Genomic DNA, 24965 nt, shown 5'->3' with positions numbered 1-24965 from the left:
ATTTTGTTCAAATTTCCTGAGCTTTTAGACTTTACAAAACACTTTCAGAATACGGTCATACAATTCGGAAATTACTTTCTGTTCACGAGTTATTCCCCTTTGATTGAAATTTTTAGGCATTTATTTTTAGGTATTTATTGATTTGCAAACAAAGACTCTGAGACTGTAATAACTGGAGCACAAAACCCTTTGAATTTGAAAAGAAGAAGCATTGAAGTTGTTCACATCGGTTTTTGTTTTTTTGATTTTTGCATTAAAAATGGCGCTAGAGAGGGGTCAAAAGTTGGAACGCGGAAAAGAGCAAAAATTTTGACATATTTTCCTTTATATCTTTAAAACTAAAAATATTTTGTTAAAACATGTAGAATAAAAGTTGTGCATAATTGCAAGAGCTTTCATTTGATATCATTTAAAAGGGGTTGGCCCCTAAAATTAGGGATCTAGAGCCCTTGAAAGTTTTCGCTTTATAACTCAAAAACGGTAAATATTTCGATATGGATTTCGGAATTAAAGTTGCTCTTTAACACCTTATGGATTTCATAAAAATGCTGTTTTGTTCGAGTATTGCGTAATATGTCGTAATATGTAGGTAAAAAGCAGGTCACGTAAACAGGTAAGCGGTTTCATTCGGCAAGTAAATCAGAACTCTTCATGTGTATAACTTAAAGAAACTTGCTATAAATAATATACCCTACTGTATTTAATGCTAATTTTCTTCTAAATAAGGTTTTAAACGTGTTCCGTGGTTCACTCATAAATTATTTTTTACAACTTTCTTTCCTTTTTTAATTTAGTTTTAAAGGGAACTACGTCTTTAAATAAAGAAGGAATTAAATGTATCTATATAACTATATAAGTAATATTAAACTTTAAGCATCGAATAATTAATGATCATTAACTGTACGCATTTTACGTTCTCCATGTTCACCTCGATGTTTTTAGTTATGTAACACAACCAGCGATCCCACGTTGCCGAGGTCACCAGTGTACCAGCCACCTGCGGTCATAAACCATTTAAGGACATACGCAACGTAGTTTGAACTTTATTGTCTTTTCCCCTGGAGTTGAAGAGTTCCTATACTTAAAGGAACCGCGTGAAGCATTTTATTGTCTATATATTCTGTTGTACACCTTTTCTAAAACAAGCTTGGAAACAAAACATCTAGAATATATGTTTAGTAATTTTTGTATATTTTTCTTTAAATTATACAAGAATTTTCATCAATTGATATCTTTTCAAAACCTCTGGTAATGCATGCTGATTTTTTGTCTACGAACATCTGATGATACTATAATCCTAAATTAAGAATATCTTGAAAAATTATCAGCAGGTAAGGTATGTTGCGTATGTCCTTAAACAAAGCAAACATCTGTGATCGTGTTTAAAATCCATTGTGTAGAAACAACGATAAATGAAACATTAGGTATTATTTTTTTATTTTATATCGAATCTTTAAGATAATTTAATCTCATCTTTGATTTAATCTTAATTCCAAACACTATTGCTTAAAATTATTTTAATCGCTTTCACCGGCCTGTTCACTGTCGACACTCGACCAGGGCTAGAAATAATTATTTCTGTTTACTGGTCACTTAGGCTATCGCCTTAAATTTTTACTGGTCAGCTTAGTACTTTCACTGTCCCACTGGGCCTGTATATTTTAAAAAGTCTGGCCCAAAACCATACTAATAATTGTAATATTTTTTTTATATTGTGATACTTAGTCTAACTTAGAAGTACAACTTACCAAAACAAGAAACAGCAGAAGTTGGGGCACACAACCCTGTCAAGTTAACTAGCCCGACTGTGAATGAATTTTATTATGCATAAAAAATGCTGACCCAAAGGGCACATGCCCTCTGCAATGTACTAGCCCAGATTGAAAATTCACTGGCCCCAGACCAGCGGGCCATCAATTATTTCGAGCCCTGTCGACACAACAATACATTGAAATCATTTCGAATCTTACATATTATTTTATTTCACACTATCTCACGCTTATTTTTATCTATCCTAACCGTCCGTGCATTTATTCATTTCAAGTTTTGTGCATTTCAATTGCTGACTTAACCATTAAGTTTGCAACAATTAAATTTTCTGTCTTTAATGTTTTAATCTGCATGTACACATGCATGATAATTGTAAGTGGAGCTGACTTTTTCAATTCTCGGCATCCTCACAATGTTAAGGTATTGTGATTTGGGAACCTTAATTGATATTGTGAGTATGAATTCTCGGGAAAATCGGAAAGTTTTACGGATACATGCATACATGCATGCAAGTACAGAACATGCTCTTCATGAATTCGAATGTACAAGTGTACATGTATATGCAAGAGTACCCCAAATATACGCATATCGAGTGTTTAAAATACAGAGAAATACAAAATCCCCCGTCTCTGTTTTACATTATCTTTGCAACAAAATATCGCTAAATCTGATTTTATTGATTTATAGCATATTTTGAAGTAAATTATAGGTCCGCTGAGTTGATAATGAGTTGTTTTTATAACGGATACATTTAGGGTATTCCGAATCACTTTTTATTGATTGCGTGGACCCTGAGGTCCACGCAGAAAATATATTAGCGGAGTTAAACCGGATGCCATGGGCTTACGTCAGGCTACGCATGCGCGAGGATGCTAGAGAGTTCGCCTTTAAGACAACTTGCCCCGTAGAACAATTCGCCCTCTTCGAATTAGAATATGCCAATCACTGGCAAACCTTTTCTCTAAAATCTGCACATCGTATTTATGTATTCTTTGGCGTAACCAAGATCTGAATTTCTCTTTAATACATATATCCTTATATACAAACTAAATTCTATGGTACAGGCATTTTAAATAAGTAAGAAGAACTTATAGAGATAGCTTAACAGGTTGAACATGTTGAATTAAAACCACTAGGTTTTAAAAGATAGTCTTTGCCATGTTTACCTGCATTAGTTCTGTGCATCAAGGTTTGCAAAATAATTTGAGAGACAGCAATCCAAATATAGCTTGATAAAGGCCTGTAGCAATGTTTTTCCATGTGGGGGAGAGGGAGAAACATCCAAAAAAATTCTGCGTACTACAGATCTGTGCTACACGTGTACCATCTATCTTTCCAATGATAGGATACCTCCGTATAAATCTAGTACAGATGTCAAGTCCCAGCCGTTAAGCATTACATGTATCGAAATAGCCCGATTTTTTTTTTTCAGTTAATGACAAAACTTATAGGCCAATCGGGAATAAAATTTAACAACTTTGCTATGAAAGTACAATCACTCAAAGTAGGCAGATCACTGTAGAAAATGTTAACGAAAGGTAAACCTGTGCCACCTTTCAGAGTAACCAATGAACTCGTCCATGGGTGCATTGACGTCGTTGTAACAAGAATAGATATGGGTTACCCCATATCCAAGATATTCGACTTTTAATTTACTCCAATTTTCACTAGCAAAAATAAATCTGTACATGTTATGAAACTGGTGTATAGTTCTTCATGTCTGTGGCAAATACCGTCACCAGTCTAAGCGTCACTAGCAAACAATACACACACCTGTGCTTGCAAGACCAAATAGCATAGGTCTACACAAGTGCGATAAGATTGTCAATCGCATCTTCTCAGACCTTCTGCCGAGAAGTTACGATTGCAGGTGTTGTATATTAACCATTCCGTTATTTAAAATAGACAGAGAAAAAACACACACACACAAAATTAATCTTTTTTGTGTTTTTTAATTGATCGAGCGAGTTAATCGATAACTTAGCATTGTTTAAGATAATTCGAGACCCATTCATAAAGGGGGGTGGTCTAAGTCACACCACAGGCACTTACATTCAAGCCCGTAGCAACGGTTTTCAAAGGAGGCAACCTCCAAAAAGAGTTGACAAGCAGAAATGAATAAATAAATTAAAAACCTGTGCACCACCCTGTAAAATCCTATTTAAGGGGGGGGGGGGGGACTTCGTCTAACTTTTCGGTACATTTTGATTTCTTTTAAATGTCTGATTTTCTGTATTTTGAACCTTTCCGTAAAAAAAGTGCGGGGGAGCTTCCAATGCAAATTAAAACTTATATATTCAAATTCTAACTAAATTTTTTTTAAAAGAAAAAGTGAGCCCCCCTCCCCCACATACTACGGGACATTTTGAACCTTTCTCTTCATTGATTAAAATATCCCCATAATATAAGGAGATAAAGATTGTCCCTTACAAAAATTTTGATATTTTTTAGGCAAAATTTGTACATGACAATTAATTGTCATGTACAAATTTTGCATAAGAAATATCAAATTTTTTGTAAAGGATAATATTCTCTTATGGATACTCCCTTTCATGACTTTTTATGCATACTTCTTAAAGTTAGTTACTTTAGAAGATGGTCCAAAAAATGGCATAGTCGTACGTTCGTTCGATGGAATCTTCCGATGATATCAAAGTGAAATATTTCATGTTACATATGGGTGGTCGAGGCCCGGGACCGGTATTGTGAAGGTACACGGAGGAAACAATAAGCAAAACTCCATCTAGAGAGCAGAAAGGGCAGAGATTGAAGTACTTCATATTTTATTGAAAATACTAGATGTTAAAAAAAATTATGTATTACAGAATAAACATTCTCTCTCTCTTCCTCTTTCTGCAAAAATAAAGGGGGTTCCAACACCCGAACCCCCCCCCCCTCCCTGGATACGCCAATGGAGATTACGATACCTGCACGCTTAAGTCTCTTTTAATTCTGTTGTTAATTTTAAAGGCTAAATTACAATTGTGATATCTAGATCAACATTTCATATTCATATCATTTCAAGGTCATGATTTTTTTTATCATTACAGCCTAATTAAACAGACTTAAATAACGATGAAAATTAGGGGAAAAAAAAAGATTAAACTTAATTACACCTTTGTAAACTCACTAAATCTAGTTCTTTGAATTTCGTTTCGAAACACATGCATATGGTCCACGTATTGCAGTCCTTCTTTTAAAGGACAGCAACTTGTTTTATTGATTATTTATTGATTTTATTAACAAGTTTATAAATGGTTGGTATTAAAGGAAAGCCAATTCTATGAAAAATCAGATCTACATTACACGGCGAGTCTATCTACGATACAGCGGCTTGACAGAGGTTAAATTTACATCACCTTTTGAGTGTATTGCAGGTCACTTCAGGGTATTTCGAATGACCAGGTAAATGGCTAAAAACAGTCAGATAACAACGAATTAGTTGGTATTGTTTACCAAAAGTATCAAAAAATAAAAAGAATTATTTTTTTGTTGATTGTTCTTGTTTATCTATTAAGTTATTAAAGCCCCCCCCCCCCCCGTAGGCACACTATAAAACAGCGTTCTCAGAAGCGGATCATGCAGAAAAGCAAATACCAACAAAATAATGCTTTCAGAAATTGCCTGATTGCAAATTTTTGTCATGTAATTAAAATATAATCATGATAATTATGTATTTTTTTCACACATGTGATTTTTTTTAAATACAAAACAATTAACATTGAACTATCATAATTCTACGAGTAGGCTACCAAAAATGATATAATGATGATAAAAAAATTTGTGAAAAGGAATTAAACCAACTCATATTTAGATATCATGATTATCAAGAATGACATATATACATGTATCACTGCATAACTTGCACGTACTCGTGCACACCAACAGTGATCAATACTGATCAAGTGTATACCGGGACCCGGGATAGTCTTATTAGCTCTTGCTTTGTCAAATCGTTACTTTCATACCCCTTGCATTTAAGAAACACAATGTTAAAAAAATATCTGACATATGACATGTATGTAGCGTGTTCAATTTATTTGGCTGCGGGCATGTACACACGTGGTTCGAAATACTCCAAACTGTAGGGGGCTACAAATGCGGCCATACATGTTACTAGTATATTTTTGAGGTGTTATCAAAAACAAATAATACTCACAGAAGCTTATAAAATTGCCGTTCTATCGATACCTAATATGCCATGTTTCATCCACCAACAACGCCACGACATCGATGAGAAATATCATGCAACGTTTTTACATGGGCAATTTCTTCGAAACGGATAGCAAGTTAATGAATTAAAATATTAACTTCTACTGGTAAATCAACCTGTCAAATCTAACATGGGCCCACATAATACGACTAAATTCGTTTCATGAATTAACTGGTTCTTAACAAATATATGTACATTATACAGTATCTTTTCTTTAGATCTGTTTGTTTATTATTTTCAAACACAATCTGTACATATATAGTTACGCGAAATCCATGCATAACGGCGCTACACCTGTCAATCAAAATCACTCGATATTGTAAACTCAGTCTGGTGCTATGGCACCATTTCCGAAGTGATTCAAAATATTCTTTCGGCTAATTCTAATTTTTCGCGTTGAATAATAATATTTTGGAATAAAGTTGGAATTAAGGCTGGAGCTGCATGCTGTGAATTTATCACACCTGCCGTCTGTAGTCTTCCCTTCTTACATGTATATTAAGCATCTGTTAAGTAATGAATCAGAGAGCATAATATGCGGAACAAGTTTGATTGAGAATTTTACTTTTCCTTTAAGATAAAATGATTAATAACATAATTTATGCATCTTATAGATACATATAAATGTACATATATATAGCTTTTTTTAAAACAAGAATCTGTAATTGAAAATGTGAAAGTGAAGAGTTTAGGTAATAGTTCTTAACAAATTACAGTTCATTCCTTCCTATTCTATATAGCTTTTAATTACGGTCGTGCCCTCTCCCCTTCAAATGCTGTCTTATACATACTTTTTAATTTTGTTTATGTATCAAGAAATTTCTACGGGTACTTGTGGACAGGAACACCCCCCCCCCCCCGCCCCAATTCAACCCCGATGTTTGTTGGGACATTTTTTCCCACAAACTATATTTATTACACTTATTCATCATGTGTACCGTAGGAAAAAATCGAGTACAAGTACCTGTGGAAATTTCTGTTTGATCCCCCCCCCCCAAAAATGAAATTGCTTTCTACGGGCTTGGCCACAGGTACTTGTGGACTAGAACACCCCCCCCCCCCCCGATATTCAACCTCGGGGCTTGTTGTACATTTTTTCACAAATTAGATTTTTTGCCCTTATTCACCATGTGTACCATATGAAAAAATCGTGAAAACCCCAAAATAATCGTTCCACACAAAAAATGCCTCACTATGTATAGTTCAAAAATTGATTTTTCATATTTCTTGATGAAATCAACATAAAAAAAATCAACACAAAATTAATACCGAATTACATATAACTTGAATTTATCATTTGAATTGAAAGCATAAAATCTGTTCTGCAGGCTTCAAGGCCAGCTCAGGAACCTAAAGATGTCCTCATTTTCCAAGTCCAGTACAGGACGTAAAATAAATGAAATGAATCACACGATCACTGGGATGAACTCAAGAAAAGAAGACTCTTGAGGAAAAGATATTTTGATTCGACTTATAGACTGAAATAAACTGATATTCTCTTTTTGTCACTCTTTCCTGGTGCCCTGGGACTCTGAATGTAGGATCAGTTTTTTTTCCACAGGTCCGTTGTACGGATTGTAGGGGGGGGGGGGGGCAGACTTTTCTGAAAATAGTCTTTTGCTGTAGTTTTAATATGTAAATTTTGATTCAGTTGCTGCTTGTCCCCTCCCCACTATTCTTTCCTCTACGGTCATAGATAGGCCAATCCCAGCAAAAATGTAATGACCCCCCCCCCTCCAACACACACATTTTTTTTTATTTTTTGAAAATGTGTATTGAGATAGGACTTAAGATTGGAAAACATTTTCTGTATATCTCTATTTTTTATATTTCCTTATGAACACAACATTCTAGTATATAATTATACATAGCTAATTAAATACTGAGTGAAATATTTCTCTTTGCAGACAATATGTTCTGCGTTATAGTTCATGATGTGAAAGCGTATCGTAATGCACCATGTAATCCTTTTGATTTTCAGATTGAAGGCCAGTGCGAAAACCCAAAGACGCCGACATTTTTTTTATGCTGCTGTAAACGAAGATCCGGGGGCATACACAGTTTTTGTCCTGTCCGATGGTCTATTTGTCTGTTCGCCTGTGTTAGCCTGTTAGTCCGCAAAAACTTTAACTTTGCCCATAAAATTTGATTGGTTGGAACTATTGCTTTCATATTTCTAATGTGTATTCCTTGTAACAATGACTTTCTTCAAGTACCAACATATTTGACCTCTTGACCTTGAACTTGGAGTTTGATCCTCTTTTGCAAAATTTTACCAAACTATAACCTTGGCCAAAACTTTTGAACAGTTGGTGCTAGGGCTTTTATTCTTCACTTCTGTATCCTTTGTGATAAGTCTCCTCCTTGGGTATAAATATGTTTGACCATTTGACCTTGGAGTTTGACCGACTTTTAAACAACTTTAGCCTTGACAAAAACTTTTGAATGGCTAGTACTACGGCTTTAAAATTTTATAGGTGTATTTCTTGTGACAAGGCCTGTCATTGTATACCAACAATTTTGACCATTTTACCTTGACCTTTGTGTATGTCCTACTTTTGAAAAACTTTAACCTTGGTTTTAACTTTTGAACAGTTGGTGCTATAGCTTTTTTATACCACATGTGTATTCCTTGTAACAATTAAGACCTTCCCTCGTGTACAAACAATTATGACCCCTTGACCTTGGGTTTGACCTTTTAAAGAAATTAACCTTGGCCATAACTTTTAAACTGTTGCTACTTTGGCTTTCATATATATTTCACAGTATATTCTCTGTTCAAGACCTTTCTTTGGGTAAAAAGATTTCTTTTATCTTTTGACCTTGACCATGGAGTTTGACGTACATTTGAGAAACTTTAACTTTCGCCATAAGATGCCATATGGGGGAATCAGTGTTTCAAAAACACACCTTTTTCAGTATCCAAATCGGGCATAAAACATTTACAATGAACCTTTAAAGCAGTGAGTTGAACCTAATAAATTACGACTATAGAATTTATGATAATTTATTTCGATGTATGGTCTAAAAAAACGTTTATTATACCTCTGTGAAACTAGCTTACAAGTGAAAAATCACTAGTAAAATAGAATTGGATTGGCTGAGAAGGTCATGTGTCCATCACGTTTGCCCTGCAACAAAACGTCGTGTTTCACGATTGTGACGTCACAATTAAACCACTGAGGAGTTAGATTGTTTATAGCAACGCTGCTAACTTCGTTCGCGCTGTAACAACAACTAAAAATTCACCAAAAATCACCTTAATCAATGGAATTGCATACAGATAGTAGATTAAACGTTCTTTGTTAAAATTTTTGCACTTTTCAAAGTTCATTTATGAAAATACAGCTAACGTACGACGTCATGTGACGTCACAGTCTAGACATTCCAAATGTCTCATGCGGTTTGAAGAGGCGGATCTTAAAATTCAGTGAACAATGCACTCGCCCCAACGGTCACACCGTCAACATATTATCGTTGATTGATTGTGTCGATTTAAATGTGTAAAAATGCAATGGGTGGTGTTTGAATGTTACTGGTGTGAAAATCACACAAACTTGTGACGTAGGAACTTACACCTGTTTCATATCGTTCTCATCAAATGCATGTTTGCTTTATTCATTGGATCTCCTTTATAATTCCTGCATTGTGCTTAATTCGGTATTATAAACAATTTATTGCATAATAGTGAGGGAGACATGAGGATTTCTTCGCCCATGAAAAATCATATTTCCCTCGGGCGTTGCCCTCGATGAGTATGATTTTTCATGGGCGAAGAAATCTTCATGTTGCCCTCGGATAATATGACTTTTTATGGGCGAAGAAATCTTCATGTCTCCCTCACTTTCATGCAATAAATATAAAGTGTAAACTTGTCCGAAACATACAAAAGGGTATCGCTGATATCATGCAGAGTGTATCATTGCCTTGATCAGGCCCGTAGGAAGCAAATTCAGTTGGGGGGGGGGGGCACAGCCATACATTTTCTGTTGACAGTTGAGGGGGCACTATCATAAATTTCCTGACAAACAAAAAAAAAGGTCATCAACTACCAAAAATTCCTTGACAAGCTAAAAAAAGGAGCATCAGACAATTTTATTGAGGGGGCACAAGTTATAGTATCTATGTTTACTATAGTAATCTATATATCGGCAAAATTATATTATTATTATAACCAGAGTGTGTCATGGTTTGATGAAAGGTCATTTGAACGAGTTCAAGGTCATCAACAGAGAAACAACATTCCTTTACTGTCTTTCTACTGGTGAGACATTGCAAGTTGATACCCCTTACAAGATTGCTTATAACCTTAGAATGTGGCATGACCTTGACTCAAGGTCACTTCTTCCTGTTCGCAGCTCCAACGGAAGACCTACTCGTTGCTTTGCAACGAGCTCTGCTCTAGTTTTTTAATATATTTTACTAAATTTGGACATTTATCTGTTAAATTTTCTATCTATTTTCATTGTATGTCTATTATTTAGTTGATTGTGTCTCATTCTCTTTGAAGCAGGATTAAGACATTCCAGTGACTGTCAAAAGAATTGATTCTCGTTAGGTGTAATGCCTCAGGACCTGTTAATCTTATATCAATAACTTTGTTTATATAATTATTTAGCAATGTCTTTCATGTCCAGTCTATCAAAGAAACACACATCTCCATCAATGAATTCAGCCAGTGTCATAATGCAGTTATTGTTTACTCTCTATCTAACAAAAAGCTATATCCATTATACTTTCTTCAGTTTGGAGGCCCGATGCTCTACCGGCCACATCCAACTCGGTTAAGACTTGTAAACTATTGTTAAATTCATATTGATTGTTATTTACCATCGTCTATTATAAATTCGGAAACCTGATTTTACCAGTCCTTGGCCTTTATATTGGAAGATCATTAGGAATACGACACCTTTCTCGTTTACGTTGTATTATGGCCCCACAGCGCCGACACTGTATTAACCGCCAACATTCCTTCTTCCCCGTTTACGCTAAAACAACGGATATTGTCCAAGACTTACTTTTATAACATAACCAAAAAAATAACTGGTTATATTATGCCACCCAAAAACAACGCTTCTGCATCCAGTTTTACTGCCCAGTGTGACTGTACCCATGATACAGTGTAACAGGTGTTGAGCTAAGCCTATCACCGTGAAACTTTGAAATGGGACTCGACGGATCTTTTTTTTTTTTGTGAACCGCACGCTAGTCGGACAAATCGATGTGTTTGACAAGTATAAGGCAGAAAAAGATTACTGGTTGTATATGTCAATGGGTTTTCGTTTGTGAATCGTTATTTTTTTTTACCATAGAGATGATTTAAATATGTAAATTAATGTGACATATTTCAAATATTTCAGTATATTGGTATCACCCTGTCCTCCACATAATATGGTATACCCTTGTAATAATTCTTTTATTGCTGAATTTATTATCATTTTGCACACTGTTCAGCATTGCATATTTATTTAAATCTTTGTAAACAATATGCCCTAGGCTAAATTAACTAATTTTCCTTCTGCACATGACATTAAGGAATAGTTGTGTATTCAAGATGACTTAACGAGAGTTGATTCAAAAGTAATGTCACACCTGATCTTAAAACCAGTTGTGAGAAATCTTAAATAATCGGAAGATTTCCAAATAAAATTTTACTTATTGATACCTCTATCTATTTTGACTTTTTTGCTAAGATTTCATTCAGATTTATTTAACTTTATGAAATATTAAAATAAACACATCATTGGGTCTTGTCTATCGCCGCACTGCAAGAATGTATAGACCTCATTATAACGTTTTTCTTCGACACATTTACACAAGGTTCAAATAATTTAAAACTACAACTCAAAACAAGACGGTTTATACCAAAATGGCAGTAAAGATTATTAAAAAGGAGCACGTGAGAAGTTAAAAAGATATGCAGATGAACTGAGAATGAGTACCCAAAAGTATAACGTCATAACGACGTCAGCGGCGATAGACAAAACCTAACGTTGTGTTTATCTTAATAATTTAAAAAATATTTTATATAAACAAAGGAAATTTCAAGGAAAAAATCAAAATAGATAGAGGTATTATTATATCAAACTTTGTTGATAACATTTGATCATTTAAGATTTTATAGCAGCTGTAACATTACTTTTGGGTCAACTCTCGCACCTGTTTTACACAAAACAACAGTACACATGATTAAATTAACTCTGATCGAAGGTTAATGAACCGTCAAAATACCTTGTTCCAATTCCCCACTTAAAATAAACAAACAATGTTTTGAAAGTCTTTGATTTATATAAATTAATTTCTTGACAATTGGAAAAGATCATTTTAAAAATTGAGAGATGTGTTTAATCTATCTTCTTGACAGGTAACAGTGTGTTGCTTTTAAGTTCGTTTATCAAATGCACTCAAGAGCAACAAGACCATCATTTGAAGATAAAAAAAAAAGTAAAATCAAGAGAACACGTACATCATTTTTCAAAAGGACAAGCGGTTTGGTGGATTTGTTTTCTAATACATCATATTTATATTTATTTTTAAAATAATTCTGCACTTTTAAGTAAAGGAACAGAGTGGGTTTTTTTTTTATCCTGAGTGTATGTTTAAATAGCATTCATATGCACGCTTGAATAATAAAGGCCTAATTGTAAGAAAAATGAGGTAAAATTATTGCACAATCAATTTGTTTTTTACTTCTATATATTGTATCTTTACATTTTATTTTACAATAACATCAAATACTACGTTTCGCTGGGAAATATACTAACATAATGGAATGTAACTTTCATACTTATCTCAAAAAGATAAATGTTTGCTCGATTTCCTTATGTTATGTAAAGGATGAAGCACCACGCTAGAAAATAGTTTATACCTAAAGATGATTTTTTATCTCAGCAGAATCGTTAAACTATGTTGCATAAATACTGATTTTCCAGAATGCATGATTTTTTTTCAAGGTGTGGTTGTTTAAAAACATATATATTTTATGGCGTGTTTAATAAAGCCCTTACAATATACACATATTTAGAAATATTCAATCATTCTGAAAGGAAATCTTCTTATTTATTTTTTCTAGTGCAATATTTAAATATCATTTTTGATATTTTTAGAAATTTTTGATGGGGATAAAGCCGATTTTTAAGCCGATACACCATTGTGTACATTCCTTGTCTTTAAATTCCTACAGTTTGTTTAATAGTATTGTGTTTTCTTACTTTGTGTACCTGTCGCCTAGTAAGAGGGCGCTCGCTTCGTGAGGAAGGCCCGGGTTCGATTCCCGGTCCCAGCGCAGCGTCAAACATAAGACGTTAAGCACTGGTAGTGACTGTTCCTTTGCCAAGCACATTCGCACTAGAAGTGATGATCACAGGTTCTCTCGATGAGAAAAAAAGCGAGGTCTCATGTCATGCAAAGCTTTGACACTAAAATAGAGTCTTTAGTTCTACAGCCGTAAGCGCCATGCAAAGGCAAAAATTTGTTGCACTTCATCTAAAGCAGGTGACGTCTCTTTTGAGTGAAAAATTCTCGAGTGGGATGTTAAACAAAATTCAATCATCAATCAGTCTTAGATTTTGCTTTGTAGAAAGAGATTTCATGTACGAGATACCTTTATTATTACATTGAGAAAATTAACCCCATTATTTAGAAGAAATACTTTTCATCTCAGGCATTCAGATCTATGTCTATTAGTGACTTTCTGTCTGTCCCCTTATACACGTAAACTAAAACCTTGCCTTGTCCCCAAAATTAAATAATTTTACTATGAATGATAAGATTGAAGAACTAGTAGGAAAAGAATGCATATTAATTACCTAAAGAGAAACATAAATTCTCCGATGCACGCATGCATGCATTCGAATTCAAAGTAATTCATTTATATTGTGTTATTTAAAATACGTATTAAATTTTTCAAATCAAATCACGCAGTCACGAAACTTCTAAAAAAATTACAGGAGTTTTTCTTGAATTTATCTGGCTCCCCTGGGCCCTTGCCTCAACCGAAAACTCATTATTTACTGAACCGAAGTTTTTATTCTACGTAAATCAGGACTATTCACTCATGTACCAAACATTCAAAATTAAGAATAATATTTAAATAACCCATACAACAAAAAGTATAGAGTTTTGTCATTGGCTGTGCTCTTCATTAACAAATATGCTTCAAGGTCATCTGGGGACAAGAAACAAAGAAAAGAGCACAAAATTATTGAAAAATTTTCTTATATAATTATTTTTATGCTTTTGCAGATATTTATGTGTAGAAGTTGAACAGTGAGTGTCAGTAAGCTATATATATATGATCCAGTTTCACTCCTTTTTGCAAGAAAATCATGCGCCGTGAGAACTCATCTATTTTTATAGACATTTGATGTGAGGAAACTCCATCAGCGATGCATTATTTAGATTTAAAAATAATTTTACAATGTGTTTTGTTTTAGAAACGTTTTTGAAAGGAATAAGTTTTTGTATATAATTCCATGCATGTATAAAATTTGAATTATGTAGAAATCTAAATTCAATTAGTCCCAAGATCACGTCGCTTTTTAAAGGAATTTTTTTTAAAAAATTAAAAAAAAATTGAAGGAGAAAAATTTTATTCAGAATAAGATGAAATAATAAGATGTATGTATAATCATGTAAAAATTAATATTTCAGGGTATAAGATAATAAAAACAAATGTAGGTTTGATTTCAAGTCAAAATAAAACGAGTATAAAATCAGGGGGAAATAAAAATAAAATTGAGTTGCAATTCAGTAGTGAACAAATCTTAATCCAATAAAGATCCTAGTTCTACATTTCTTTTCCACCTAGATCTCACAAGAAATAAAAGTACCAAACATAAAACTAGAGTGTTCCAAGGAACGCATGTGTCACCTGCTTTGTAGCTTTATTAAAGATGTACATAAATCTAACAATGGTCAGCTTTTTATTTACTTCTAGCATGAAAGTACAAATGCATTTGCCTGCAAAGAAAAAAATGGCTTCCATGGGTAGTATATGACTGCGATAGAAGCTGACATTCAAAGAAAATATGGCTCGATCCCCAACCCTCAAATGAATATTTAAATTGAAATTATTAGAAATATCATTTTATCATTTTATCAATACGTGTTTCAACAATCCTCCAAAAGAGATTTCAGTCTGTGTTTACTACAATTGTCAATCTACACGATCCATAGTGGAAAACCGATCCCGATGTACTTTCATGGTATTTAAATATAAGTTTGTATGGTAACTGAATATCATACAGTTTCAAAATTCAGTATCGTGAACTCGTAAACATGTATAAATGCTAATTATCAAACTCCTGCCTCTCAAAATTCAAAAATCATAAGTTAGAATAAACTGTCCAGGGTATTTTTGCAAAGGAGGTCAAAGGTCAAGTGAATTGTAATGCTGGTATTTTTCATATCGTCTTATTGCAAACAGTGCACAAATTCCTAAATAGCAAAGGTGTCCCTCTTAAATGTCAAAAATATGCTGTTAATCGGCACTGTGAATTACATGTATTTAGAAAAGTAGGTCAAAGGATAAGGTCAAGAGTCTAGAGATCGGTAACCATAGTAATTTACAAAAGTCATAGTACCAAGCAATTACATGCAAAATATCAAATCCACACCTTTTACAGTTCTCGAGATATAGGGTGTGACAGACAGACACCGGGTAAAGTAATCCCTTAGTACTGCAGTCTGCAGGGGACACAAAACACATTAAATCACAAATAAAACGAAAAACCGTATATTGTCTTTGGAAAACGTTGTAATGATTTGTGAGGGTAATCTCCCTTAGACTAAAAATTTGCGTATACACTATCATTTCTTAAATATTCTGCTATAGCCTCATGACAAAGCTGATATTCCTCCTAAAAAATAAATACATTACAATAATATTAATTTTTTAAATCAGAATTTTCATTTCTTTATTCAGAATAAGGATGTCGTTATTATGTACATTATTTGATAATGAATAATAATCACTCTTGTCATTTATTTCCAAACTAAGTATGTATCTATACTACAATACAATTTCTGAAATTTATAACATCATATGAAACATAGTGTTTTCAAAACATAGTGTTGAATTGATCAATGTTACATATATTCTGGAAAATAAAAAAGTTGAAAGTAGGTCTGTTACATGTAATACATACCAAGGTAGACACAAACTCCGGTCTACGGATCTGAAGTTGACGTGTGATGGTGAAGATATCAACTTCCTGATCCATTGAGAGTTGTTCCAGAGCGTTATAAACCACACAGAATGCTCCACAACGTGTGGCACCATCACTATTAAAGTAAAATTCCAAAATCTTACTATCTCTAAGACCTGGTGAGTGTGATTAATATAATTTTTTTTGCATGTATGTAGTCTTGTAATTTTTACAGCTTTTGACAGAAAGCCTTCTAGCTATTCCATAAAATCTAGCAGATAGCCATAAAAGCATATGGTAAACAGATCCCTGTATATATGGATAAGTAATCAAAATAATCAGTAAATTTCTCACAAAAAATTCCTTTGTTAATTTTGTTTGAAATTACCTGGAGAGTATGAGAAGTCTGTTTCCGTGATCAAAGTTTTCACTTTTTGCCGCCTTGACAATGTCCACTAAGTCTCTTTTATCTGCGATAGATTGTCCTTCTTTCCATTTTTGGCATTCTAGCACGGTTACCTTCATTGAACTTAAGCCCTGTTTTCCATGTAAAGGATTTGACGTATTTAATGCATACAATGGATAGTATTTTCTCTGAATGACCAAATAAAAAACGTTTTTGATTTAAATATTGCTGACTTTACAAACCTTTAGTTTAATAAGTATATTTGCTTTGGAAACATTCGCCGAATCTTCACAAGAAGTTAGCTTTATTGTAAAACTTCCAACAGTTTTCTCCATGTTTTTGGATGGAAACCAAAGAGAAGACTGAAAAAAAGTGAAATTAAACTTAACAAGATGTAAATATTTCAAGAAAAATACCCCATTCCCCCGATCCCCCCCCCCCCCAAAAAAAAACTATCAAAACTTAATATCCTATTTCATCAAAACATTTATAATAGTTGTAGTCGTATTTTTTATTCATTTTGTAAATAAATCTTCCCATGATGTATTCAATATTACTTTTTTGCATCTTCGAAGTATATTATTCTTTTTTTTCTAAATTGAAAGAATTCCAATAAGTCAATTACATTGTGTGGACTACAATTCTTATATTCATTATTATTCTGGTGGAACTACCAGAGTTACTTACGGATTCCAAATCAGATAATGGACAAAGGTAGACAACCACACTGACATTCATATCCTTCACCAGTCTTAGGAAGTCTTCAGTGTAGTCGTTGAGAGGATATTGGGCACTGATAAGGCTATCGTGTTCTTTGTAAGACTGAAAAAATATCATTTCCTTTTTATGAATACTTTTCTTAAACCATGATTTGGTGCAATTAATTTTTAAGCCAAGAAAGACTCGTAGAATACACATATTTCTCAGGTAAGAAAATCATTAGATGTACCAATACAAGGGTTTAATTCACCAGTATCCCCTTTTCACAAAAACAATCTTGACTGATTATAAAATCTGTTTATTGTGAATGTTATTTTCTTTAATAAAGATCATGCTTTTTTCCTGAAGGATTTATCACAATTTATTTTTTCATACTATAATTTAAATAATTTTTGAAGACTTAAAAAATGTTTGTCTTGGTCATTAAATTTATCGTTGAAAATGAAAAATATAAACGCAATATTTCCACTTTTCTAATGATTATCAATATCAATTCTTTTTTCAGTAGTGTACAGAGGGTCTTTAAAAAAAAACTCAAATTTTTTAGATATATAATTCTATTTCACATATGCCTTCACATATACTTGACCTGGAGAAAAACAGCGTTGTAATATGTTGATCTCCCTTTTGTATATGTTAACCGGCACATGAATTCTTCCACTGAAATGGAAGATTAATAAAAGACACGAGGTTAGTATTTTCATTGAATCAGTTCATTTTTACAGAGACAATCTTTATTTTTTATTAAAATAAACAATGAAATTAACGGAAAGCAGCTCAAAAGCTGACGTTAGTTAAGTTTGAAAAGTTGATTAAAAGTTTTGACAATACCAGGAAGGACATCCTTTGTGTAGTTGGCTTCTATATTAGTACTTCCGGATTCATGCTCAGCATCTGTATAAGTTTTCTTTAGAGATAGCAACTCCTAAAATAGTTATCATGCGTCAAATTAAAAAAAAGAAAACAAAGACAGTTTTTACAATCAAGTAAGAGGAATTGCTGCGAATTGTAGAAACCAAAACGATGCATGTTTATATAGGTCATCAGCACTCTTTAATCACGATTTACTGCAATAACGTGTACCTTAAAGTCTGAAGACAGAGGGTTTGATGAAACTTCTCCACAATTGGCATAACAAGATTTATCTTGATATCCTTTTAAAATTTCCTCAGTTGTCATGCATCTTGATTTCCCAACGAACGATTCGTAAAGTACCAAATAGACAGTCTTGTATTGTTCCTGAAAATTAAAATATGGTGAGATATTACAAAGATTTATTTAAAAAAAGAGAAAAGAACCGATTTCAGGCCATCATAAAAAATATCTTTGTTTCCCCTAACCCGACCAAACAATCCCAAGTTGGGTAGGTAGGTAGGCAAATAATTTTTTTTTGACAGCAGCTTTGAAAATATATTCTTAAAATTGAATGGAATGATACCTTAAAAAAGAGAGCAAATTGTACACAGCTAGAATACCATACAGATGCCGTTTAGACTCAACATTTAAGATAATTTTATTCAAAGCTATTATTCAATCGAAAAATATCTCATACCAGAGTAAATTTGTTGAAATTGAATACATCTGTGTATAAGATTCTCGGGTACGCAAAGACTGGACATCAGAGTATATATATGTAGTTTTTCAGGGCTTCAAAATATGCAGTGATTGCAGAGCATTTCGTTTTGGAGTCTCGAAGTAAGGAGCTATTTCTAAGTTGCAGGTTCAATTCCCAGTGGGGGACGTTGAGACCTGTTCTTCAAGTGAGACCAAAAAAAAAAATTAGGTCCAATGTCGCAGTAGATACTGGCACAAAAAAATCCCTTACAGCCGCGTACAACTCTAAATGTAGCCCTTCACCAGACAAATGTTTAAATAAAAGTTGTTGTTCCAATAATTATCAAAGGAATTCAAATCAAAGGAACAACCAATCTTTAAGGGCCTTGAAGAAAAATACACAGAGCTTGTATCATAATTTCAAATCTATTTGGAAAAAGTATGTTAATACTATTTAATTGAGACAAACCATATATAAAAATGATAAAATGTCATACACAATGTCAAAATCTTGAAGTTTAACCCATGAATAAAAGGCATGGAGAAAGGACCTTTGAATTCTATATTAGGATGAAATATGCAGACATAATTACAACTCCTTTAATTTGTCCTATATTGTAAATATAGGATTAAGGAATATTGATGAACTGTTCATAAGATCAAAGCTCAAATTAAATGAAACGCAGTTAAATTGATTGGTGTGTTCACAAAGTGGGCCCTTGTCTGCACATGAGCGGTGTCATGAGGAGGGCCTACGGATCTAACCATGCTCTCTTTACGTACCTTAATTTTAAGACAGGTTAGTAAATACAACCAACACACTCTTAATAGGACATTGTATATTATACTTTATTAACAAAGTGTTTCAAGAGTGTAGGATTCTTATATGCTAAAGGCATAAGGTTGATAATCTTATGAAAAAAAAACATTCCAGTCGGCGCGTTTCAATTGGGTCGGTCGCATTAGGGGAAACAAAGGTATTTTTTATTTTGGCCTTATCGTGTAACTTTCACACACAAACGACAAATAAATAAAAGAAAACTTTTATATTCATAAACAACACGATTTTAATTTGATAAATTATATGTGATTTACTTTTCTCAAGGTCAATAAACTAATCGTATCTTTTTAAGAAATATTATTTAATGCGTCATAAAATATTGCATTTGACTACATAAATTTTTTTATAAAGACCAACTGGATTTGGAATGTTATATAAATGAAAAAAAGTCATGAATCATCCTGGTAAGATGTGAATGCAAAAGTGGCACATATCGAGACAAACATATTCTTTCAAAGAAGAGCTACAATAACAAATTATATCATCCTCTTTCAACGTCCGGAAATATGATATGCATTGATATTGAATATAAATGATCTATAAAATATATTGTATAATATGTGTTTTCAACCTTATCGAATTTTTGCATTCAAAACAGTCTTTATGTGCATGATAACGATTATGCTTCAATAAGAATTAATTTCAATATAAGACTTACTTCGCCTTGTATCATGTTCATTCTGTCTTTTCTCATGGTTCTGACGTACATCGGTACATTAACTTTACCATTTCTCTCCCCTTCCCGATAGAGGGCGTCTAAAGCTATGTATGTTCCTGTTCTACCGATTCCAGCACTATATTTTAAAAAATAGAAATAAGTTTTTGAAAATCATATGAAAAGATAATTTCATATGAGAGAGAGAGAGAGAGAGAGAGAGAGAGAGAGAGATGCATAAAACCTGCAGTGTACGACAATGTATTTTCCTGGGTATTTAGAAGACATTCTCATCATGTGACGATGGAATACGACAAGACTGAGTGGATCGGGGACTCCATGGTCCGGCCATCTTGTGTAGTGAAACATGACCACCTCTCTATCCTTTTGCTCCTGCAATCATATGAGAGATTCTCAATGATTAATTTCAAATATGAACAGTTATAAATAGCATTTTGTTTCAATTTTAAGTTTATTTTTTGAAAAGTATCACATCACTTTTAATTTTTTTAAAAGATCTCCCGTGACAAAATAACAGGCATTTGAATGTATTTATCTTGTTTTCCCATTTTTACAATTTTTCTGTTAAGTTTAATTATTACATTAACTTATTATTATTACTTTAAGATGAAAGGGTGTAAAATATTTGATATTTTTCACATGCAAAGAAAGGACACATAATTTTTAATGCTTTTGCCTAATCCTGTTTGTTAAATTCAATGACAATTAAATATGTTCAAACTAATAATTTCATCCCTTGTAATGCAATGGATAAAACCTTGTACCTGCTTATACGTGTTATACAAACTATTGCAGTATATGACGATACAGTATTAAAAATAAAGATGATTTGACTAGTTCATTGCTTTGCTAACAAGGTTAAATTATTTCACAAAGCCAACCCATATATTGTTATCAAGTGTATGTAGACCTTGAATTTACACCTTTTCTCCGTTGTTTCTGATCTTGCTCTTTGTTGATTATAATTTCTCTTTTTTCATAATTTTAATCATTTTGTAGTAGGGCATATTCTTATACATGAAGAATATGTTTATACAAACCGTTTAATTAAGGAATAATGATGTTTTTACTATCAAAAAATCATTGCTAACAAGATTAAATTCATTTTCAAGGTCATCAATTTAACCTTACCAAGTGTTTGTAGAACTTGAAGCGTCTTTTATTATAATTAGCATACACTTTTTCTTCCATGTTTCTGATATTAAAACCTCCACTCTGTAATTTGTCGTTAATGTTTGGCCAATACTGGTTGCACTTGATCTAAATAAGGAAATGAAAGATTTTTTTTATATAAATCATTTATTTCATGTACAACAGCAAGATGGAATGAATCCGTATATCCAGCTGGAATAAAGATATTATAAAAAAAAATACGATTAATTTATATCCTACAGATGATTTTTGAAATTGTTACATGTTAACACATTGGAATCGAACAAAATTTATTTTCCTTAGGGAGTAATAATGCATGCCTTAATTTATATTGCATTCAAAAATTAAAAACACTTCAAAGTTTTGATAATAATTGTCTGATATCGATACTATTATGCAAATGAAGAAAAGATATTGTTGTGTGTATTCTTTAGCTGACCTTTGCCCCTTCTTTGAGATTGGTCAGACAAACAATAACGGATACATCCTCCTGCCAAATCATTTTCCAGAAATCAGCAATCGTCTTTGGTTTCGGACCTAACAAGAAAAAATTTTAAATTAAAAATGAGATACAAACAAACAAAGAACAAACAATTCAGAACAGAAACAAAATTGGAGTACAACACAAATATATAATTTTTTTTTTTTATTTTATGAAAGATTTTTAGTATTTCTGTAGAATAATCAAAATTTTATTTATGAATTTCACTATTAATCAAGTATTGTTGTTTAAAACTAAAGGTATTTAAGTTTACCTTGCGTGGCAATGTAGGAGCGTTTTCCCTGAACATCCTATAATTGATAAAATATAAGCAAAAAGAGACGTGTTTAATGTCTGACACAGTTTTATTTGAAAAGTGCAAATACATTCAAGAGGATATAGAAAAACACTAAGATAAAACTAAAAGAAAACGTTATCATATTAACGTTTTTCCATTAAATACGCCTATTTTTAGAGTACTTCGATGACATCGACTTGTAAAAATGAAGTGTATGATATTTGATAGATACATATTATATAGTCTTACCTCTATATAATTAGCATTAATGTAATCCCCTTCACTCGGCGAAGTGGTGTTCAATACGATTCGGGAATGGTCATCTGTAGGTTAAAATTGTAAAGCTTATATACTTTACAGAATGTACATATATGTCTGTCTATCAAAAAAATATCTCAAAATTGTAATGTTCTTACATGGAAATGTTGTTTTGTATCTATTTTTAGATTTATTTTCTGGTCGATTGGCTTCCTCACATGGATGAAGTTCACCTTTCGGAATATCCTGTAAAGAAGTGTCTTGTTTCAGTAGAGATAAAGCTTCAAAATGAGCAAGTGAAGTAAAATCACCATTTATAACGAAATGATAATCCTCAAACTAATTCGTGATCAAATTTAATGACAGTTTTTAGATGGCTCTATATTCATAATTATTAATAGGTATGCCGGGGTCCTATGGTACCGGTGTACTTAACTTTGAAAGTCAAGTAATCGGACAAGAAAGTTTTATATAATCATTTACCATGTTTTTGCAATAAAAAAACTAATAAATTACCTTTTTCTGATGTTGTAATTGAACTGTTTACATATTTTACTGTAAAAGAGACAAAAACCTATCCGGGTTTTGCGTTTGTGTATTCAAGGGACATAACTCTGGTACCGGAGCAAATGTATTGCGAGCTAGAATAGTCATAAATCAAACAAAATTTGCATTTGATTTTTTTTAATCAACAAATTTTTCTCAAAATAAATACATTTTAAATTAAATATGAATTAACATAATACTATTAGAAATTATCTCCCTTTAAATTAGCTAAAAATAAATTCATCTAATCAGTGAAAAATGAATATCCTTCAAGTTTCCAATTTACTTAATATCACAGTGAGGACAATGAAACACATCACCAATTTTAACCTTTCTTACATCACTACAAAATTTTAAGTGAGTCCAGTGACTGCAAGTATCACATTTGGCCCAATCAACTAGAGTCAAATTGACACATTCCTTCAACTTCTTGAGTTCCCATAGGCCGCACACACAACACATCTCATCATCAGCTTCAAAAGACTCAGTTTCACTTTTATTGTCCTCAACACTTCAAGGCCCCCCTTGTTTGTTGATCCCTGATGTTGATAGTCCACTTACTGCTACGAATGCTTTTTATTGGGTATTCTTAGTTAATTTCATGTCTGTTTCAGAGGTTTTGGATGAAATGCATTTCTGTCGAGATACCTTGGATGTCCTGGTCTTGGCTAATGCTTTAGGCTCTTCAGATTTAGCTTGCTTTTGTTTGTTGGCCGATTCCAGATTTTTTTTTTGATTTTCTTTTTCATCAAACTCCCTGCAATATATGGGGGAATGAACTTTTTTCTGTGGTTTCTTTACTTTTAAAATTTTCTTTGATTCAAAGAATTCCATTCCATCAACCTGGGATTCATCCTCTTTAGGATGTGTAACATTTGTTTTTATTTTCTCTGAACCAGAAGAGGTCTTTTTGTCATGATCATCTATGATGGCAGAATAAATAGTAGAAGGGGCTACTTCAGAATTAGAGATTGCCTTGTTGTTAAATGGGAATATGCCAGTTTTCCGAAATGCTGAAATAAGGTTTTCAGGGGACATCGCTCGTAAATAGGGTTTGGCTGTTAGTTCTGCCACTAAATGCTTGGTAATATTAATTCCAGGATTTTTTTTGCAGATAAAGTTGGCACTCTTTGTTGTAAATGGCTTTCAGGGGTCCAAAAATTGCAACGTCTAAGGGTTGCGTCAAATGACTTGTATGTGGAGGAAGCACAAATAAAATAATGTTATACTTCTTGGCCCAGGTTGTCAATGTGAGGCTTATATGGGACTTGTGTCCATCATAAAAGGATTAAAGTTGGCTTTGGGTCTTTTTCCTTTGTAACTCCAGTTGTCTAACGAAGAAGTCCATCATATATTTTTCAAATACTTCAGAATTGGACCAACCTGTCTCAGTCATTACACCCTCTGAACCTGGCACAGCATTATTGAGGAATTCATCACTCCACCTTTTCCCTTTAAAGACATAGTAAGGTGGTAAGTGGTTCCCTATGGCATTCCCCGCTGCAATAATAGTTGTGAGAGATGTCCGAAAAGATGTGACTGATTGAGGTTTGGTATCTTTGCTGCAGATTATTTTTGGTGGAGTGTTCTGTACTTATCCCTGTTTCGTCTATGTTGTAGATTCGGGCTGGCTTTTCTCTAAGATCATGGTTAGTTAGAATGGTTGACAGTTCTTTGTAATAAGCATTTACCTTCTCTCTAGAGGCATTCTCTGCTCGGTTTGTTGTTCATTTTTGTGGGGAGAGAACTTTGAGATCCGGCCAACGCTTCAGAAAACTATAAAACCAACAGTTGCTCAAGGAAGTGGAGGGGGACTTTTGACATCTTAGGTCCTTTCCAAGTGAACGTTCACTATTATTTCGCCCTTGAAAATCTGTATAATTTACCAGGAACAGCGTTCCA

General features: G+C 33.1%; 1 protein-coding gene across 2 annotated transcripts in view; it reads right to left on the bottom strand.

Moving 5' to 3' along the window:
- LOC133180208 (receptor-type tyrosine-protein phosphatase alpha-like) overlaps window positions 1–24965 on the bottom strand; it is a 94422-nt gene that overhangs the window by 67825 nt on the left and 1632 nt on the right. Inside the window, exons 4-18 of one of the 2 annotated variants that reach the window (XM_061314772.1) lie at window positions 22676–22763; window positions 22509–22582; window positions 22236–22272; window positions 21920–22017; window positions 21460–21588; window positions 20552–20700; window positions 20311–20446; window positions 18341–18496; window positions 18089–18182; window positions 17847–17917; window positions 17225–17359; window positions 16780–16899; window positions 16520–16668; window positions 16132–16267; window positions 14591–15843 (exon numbers count right to left, since the gene is read on the bottom strand). In XM_061314772.1, the coding sequence (XP_061170756.1) occupies window positions 15772–15843; window positions 16132–16267; window positions 16520–16668; window positions 16780–16899; window positions 17225–17359; window positions 17847–17917; window positions 18089–18182; window positions 18341–18496; window positions 20311–20446; window positions 20552–20700; window positions 21460–21588; window positions 21920–22017; window positions 22236–22272; window positions 22509–22582; window positions 22676–22763 (1644 nt within the window). In that variant the 3' untranslated portion in view covers window positions 14591–15771. Of the gene's footprint in view, window positions 1–14590; window positions 15844–16131; window positions 16268–16519; window positions 16669–16779; window positions 16900–17224; window positions 17360–17846; window positions 17918–18088; window positions 18183–18340; window positions 18497–20310; window positions 20447–20551; window positions 20701–21459; window positions 21589–21919; window positions 22018–22235; window positions 22273–22508; window positions 22583–22675; window positions 22764–24965 lie in introns of those variants that run through there. The other variant, XM_061314773.1, reaches the window with a different exon arrangement.

This window comes from Saccostrea echinata, unplaced genomic scaffold (genome assembly GCF_033153115.1).
Source record: "Saccostrea echinata isolate AGI-Se365-2 ecotype Australia unplaced genomic scaffold, CSIRO_AGI_Sech_v1 ptg000006l, whole genome shotgun sequence".
In the NCBI taxonomy this organism is placed as follows: domain Eukaryota; kingdom Metazoa; phylum Mollusca; class Bivalvia; order Ostreida; family Ostreidae; genus Saccostrea; species Saccostrea echinata.
Note: the sequence above shows the minus strand (reverse complement) of the source record. Positions and strands in the feature narration are given on the sequence as shown.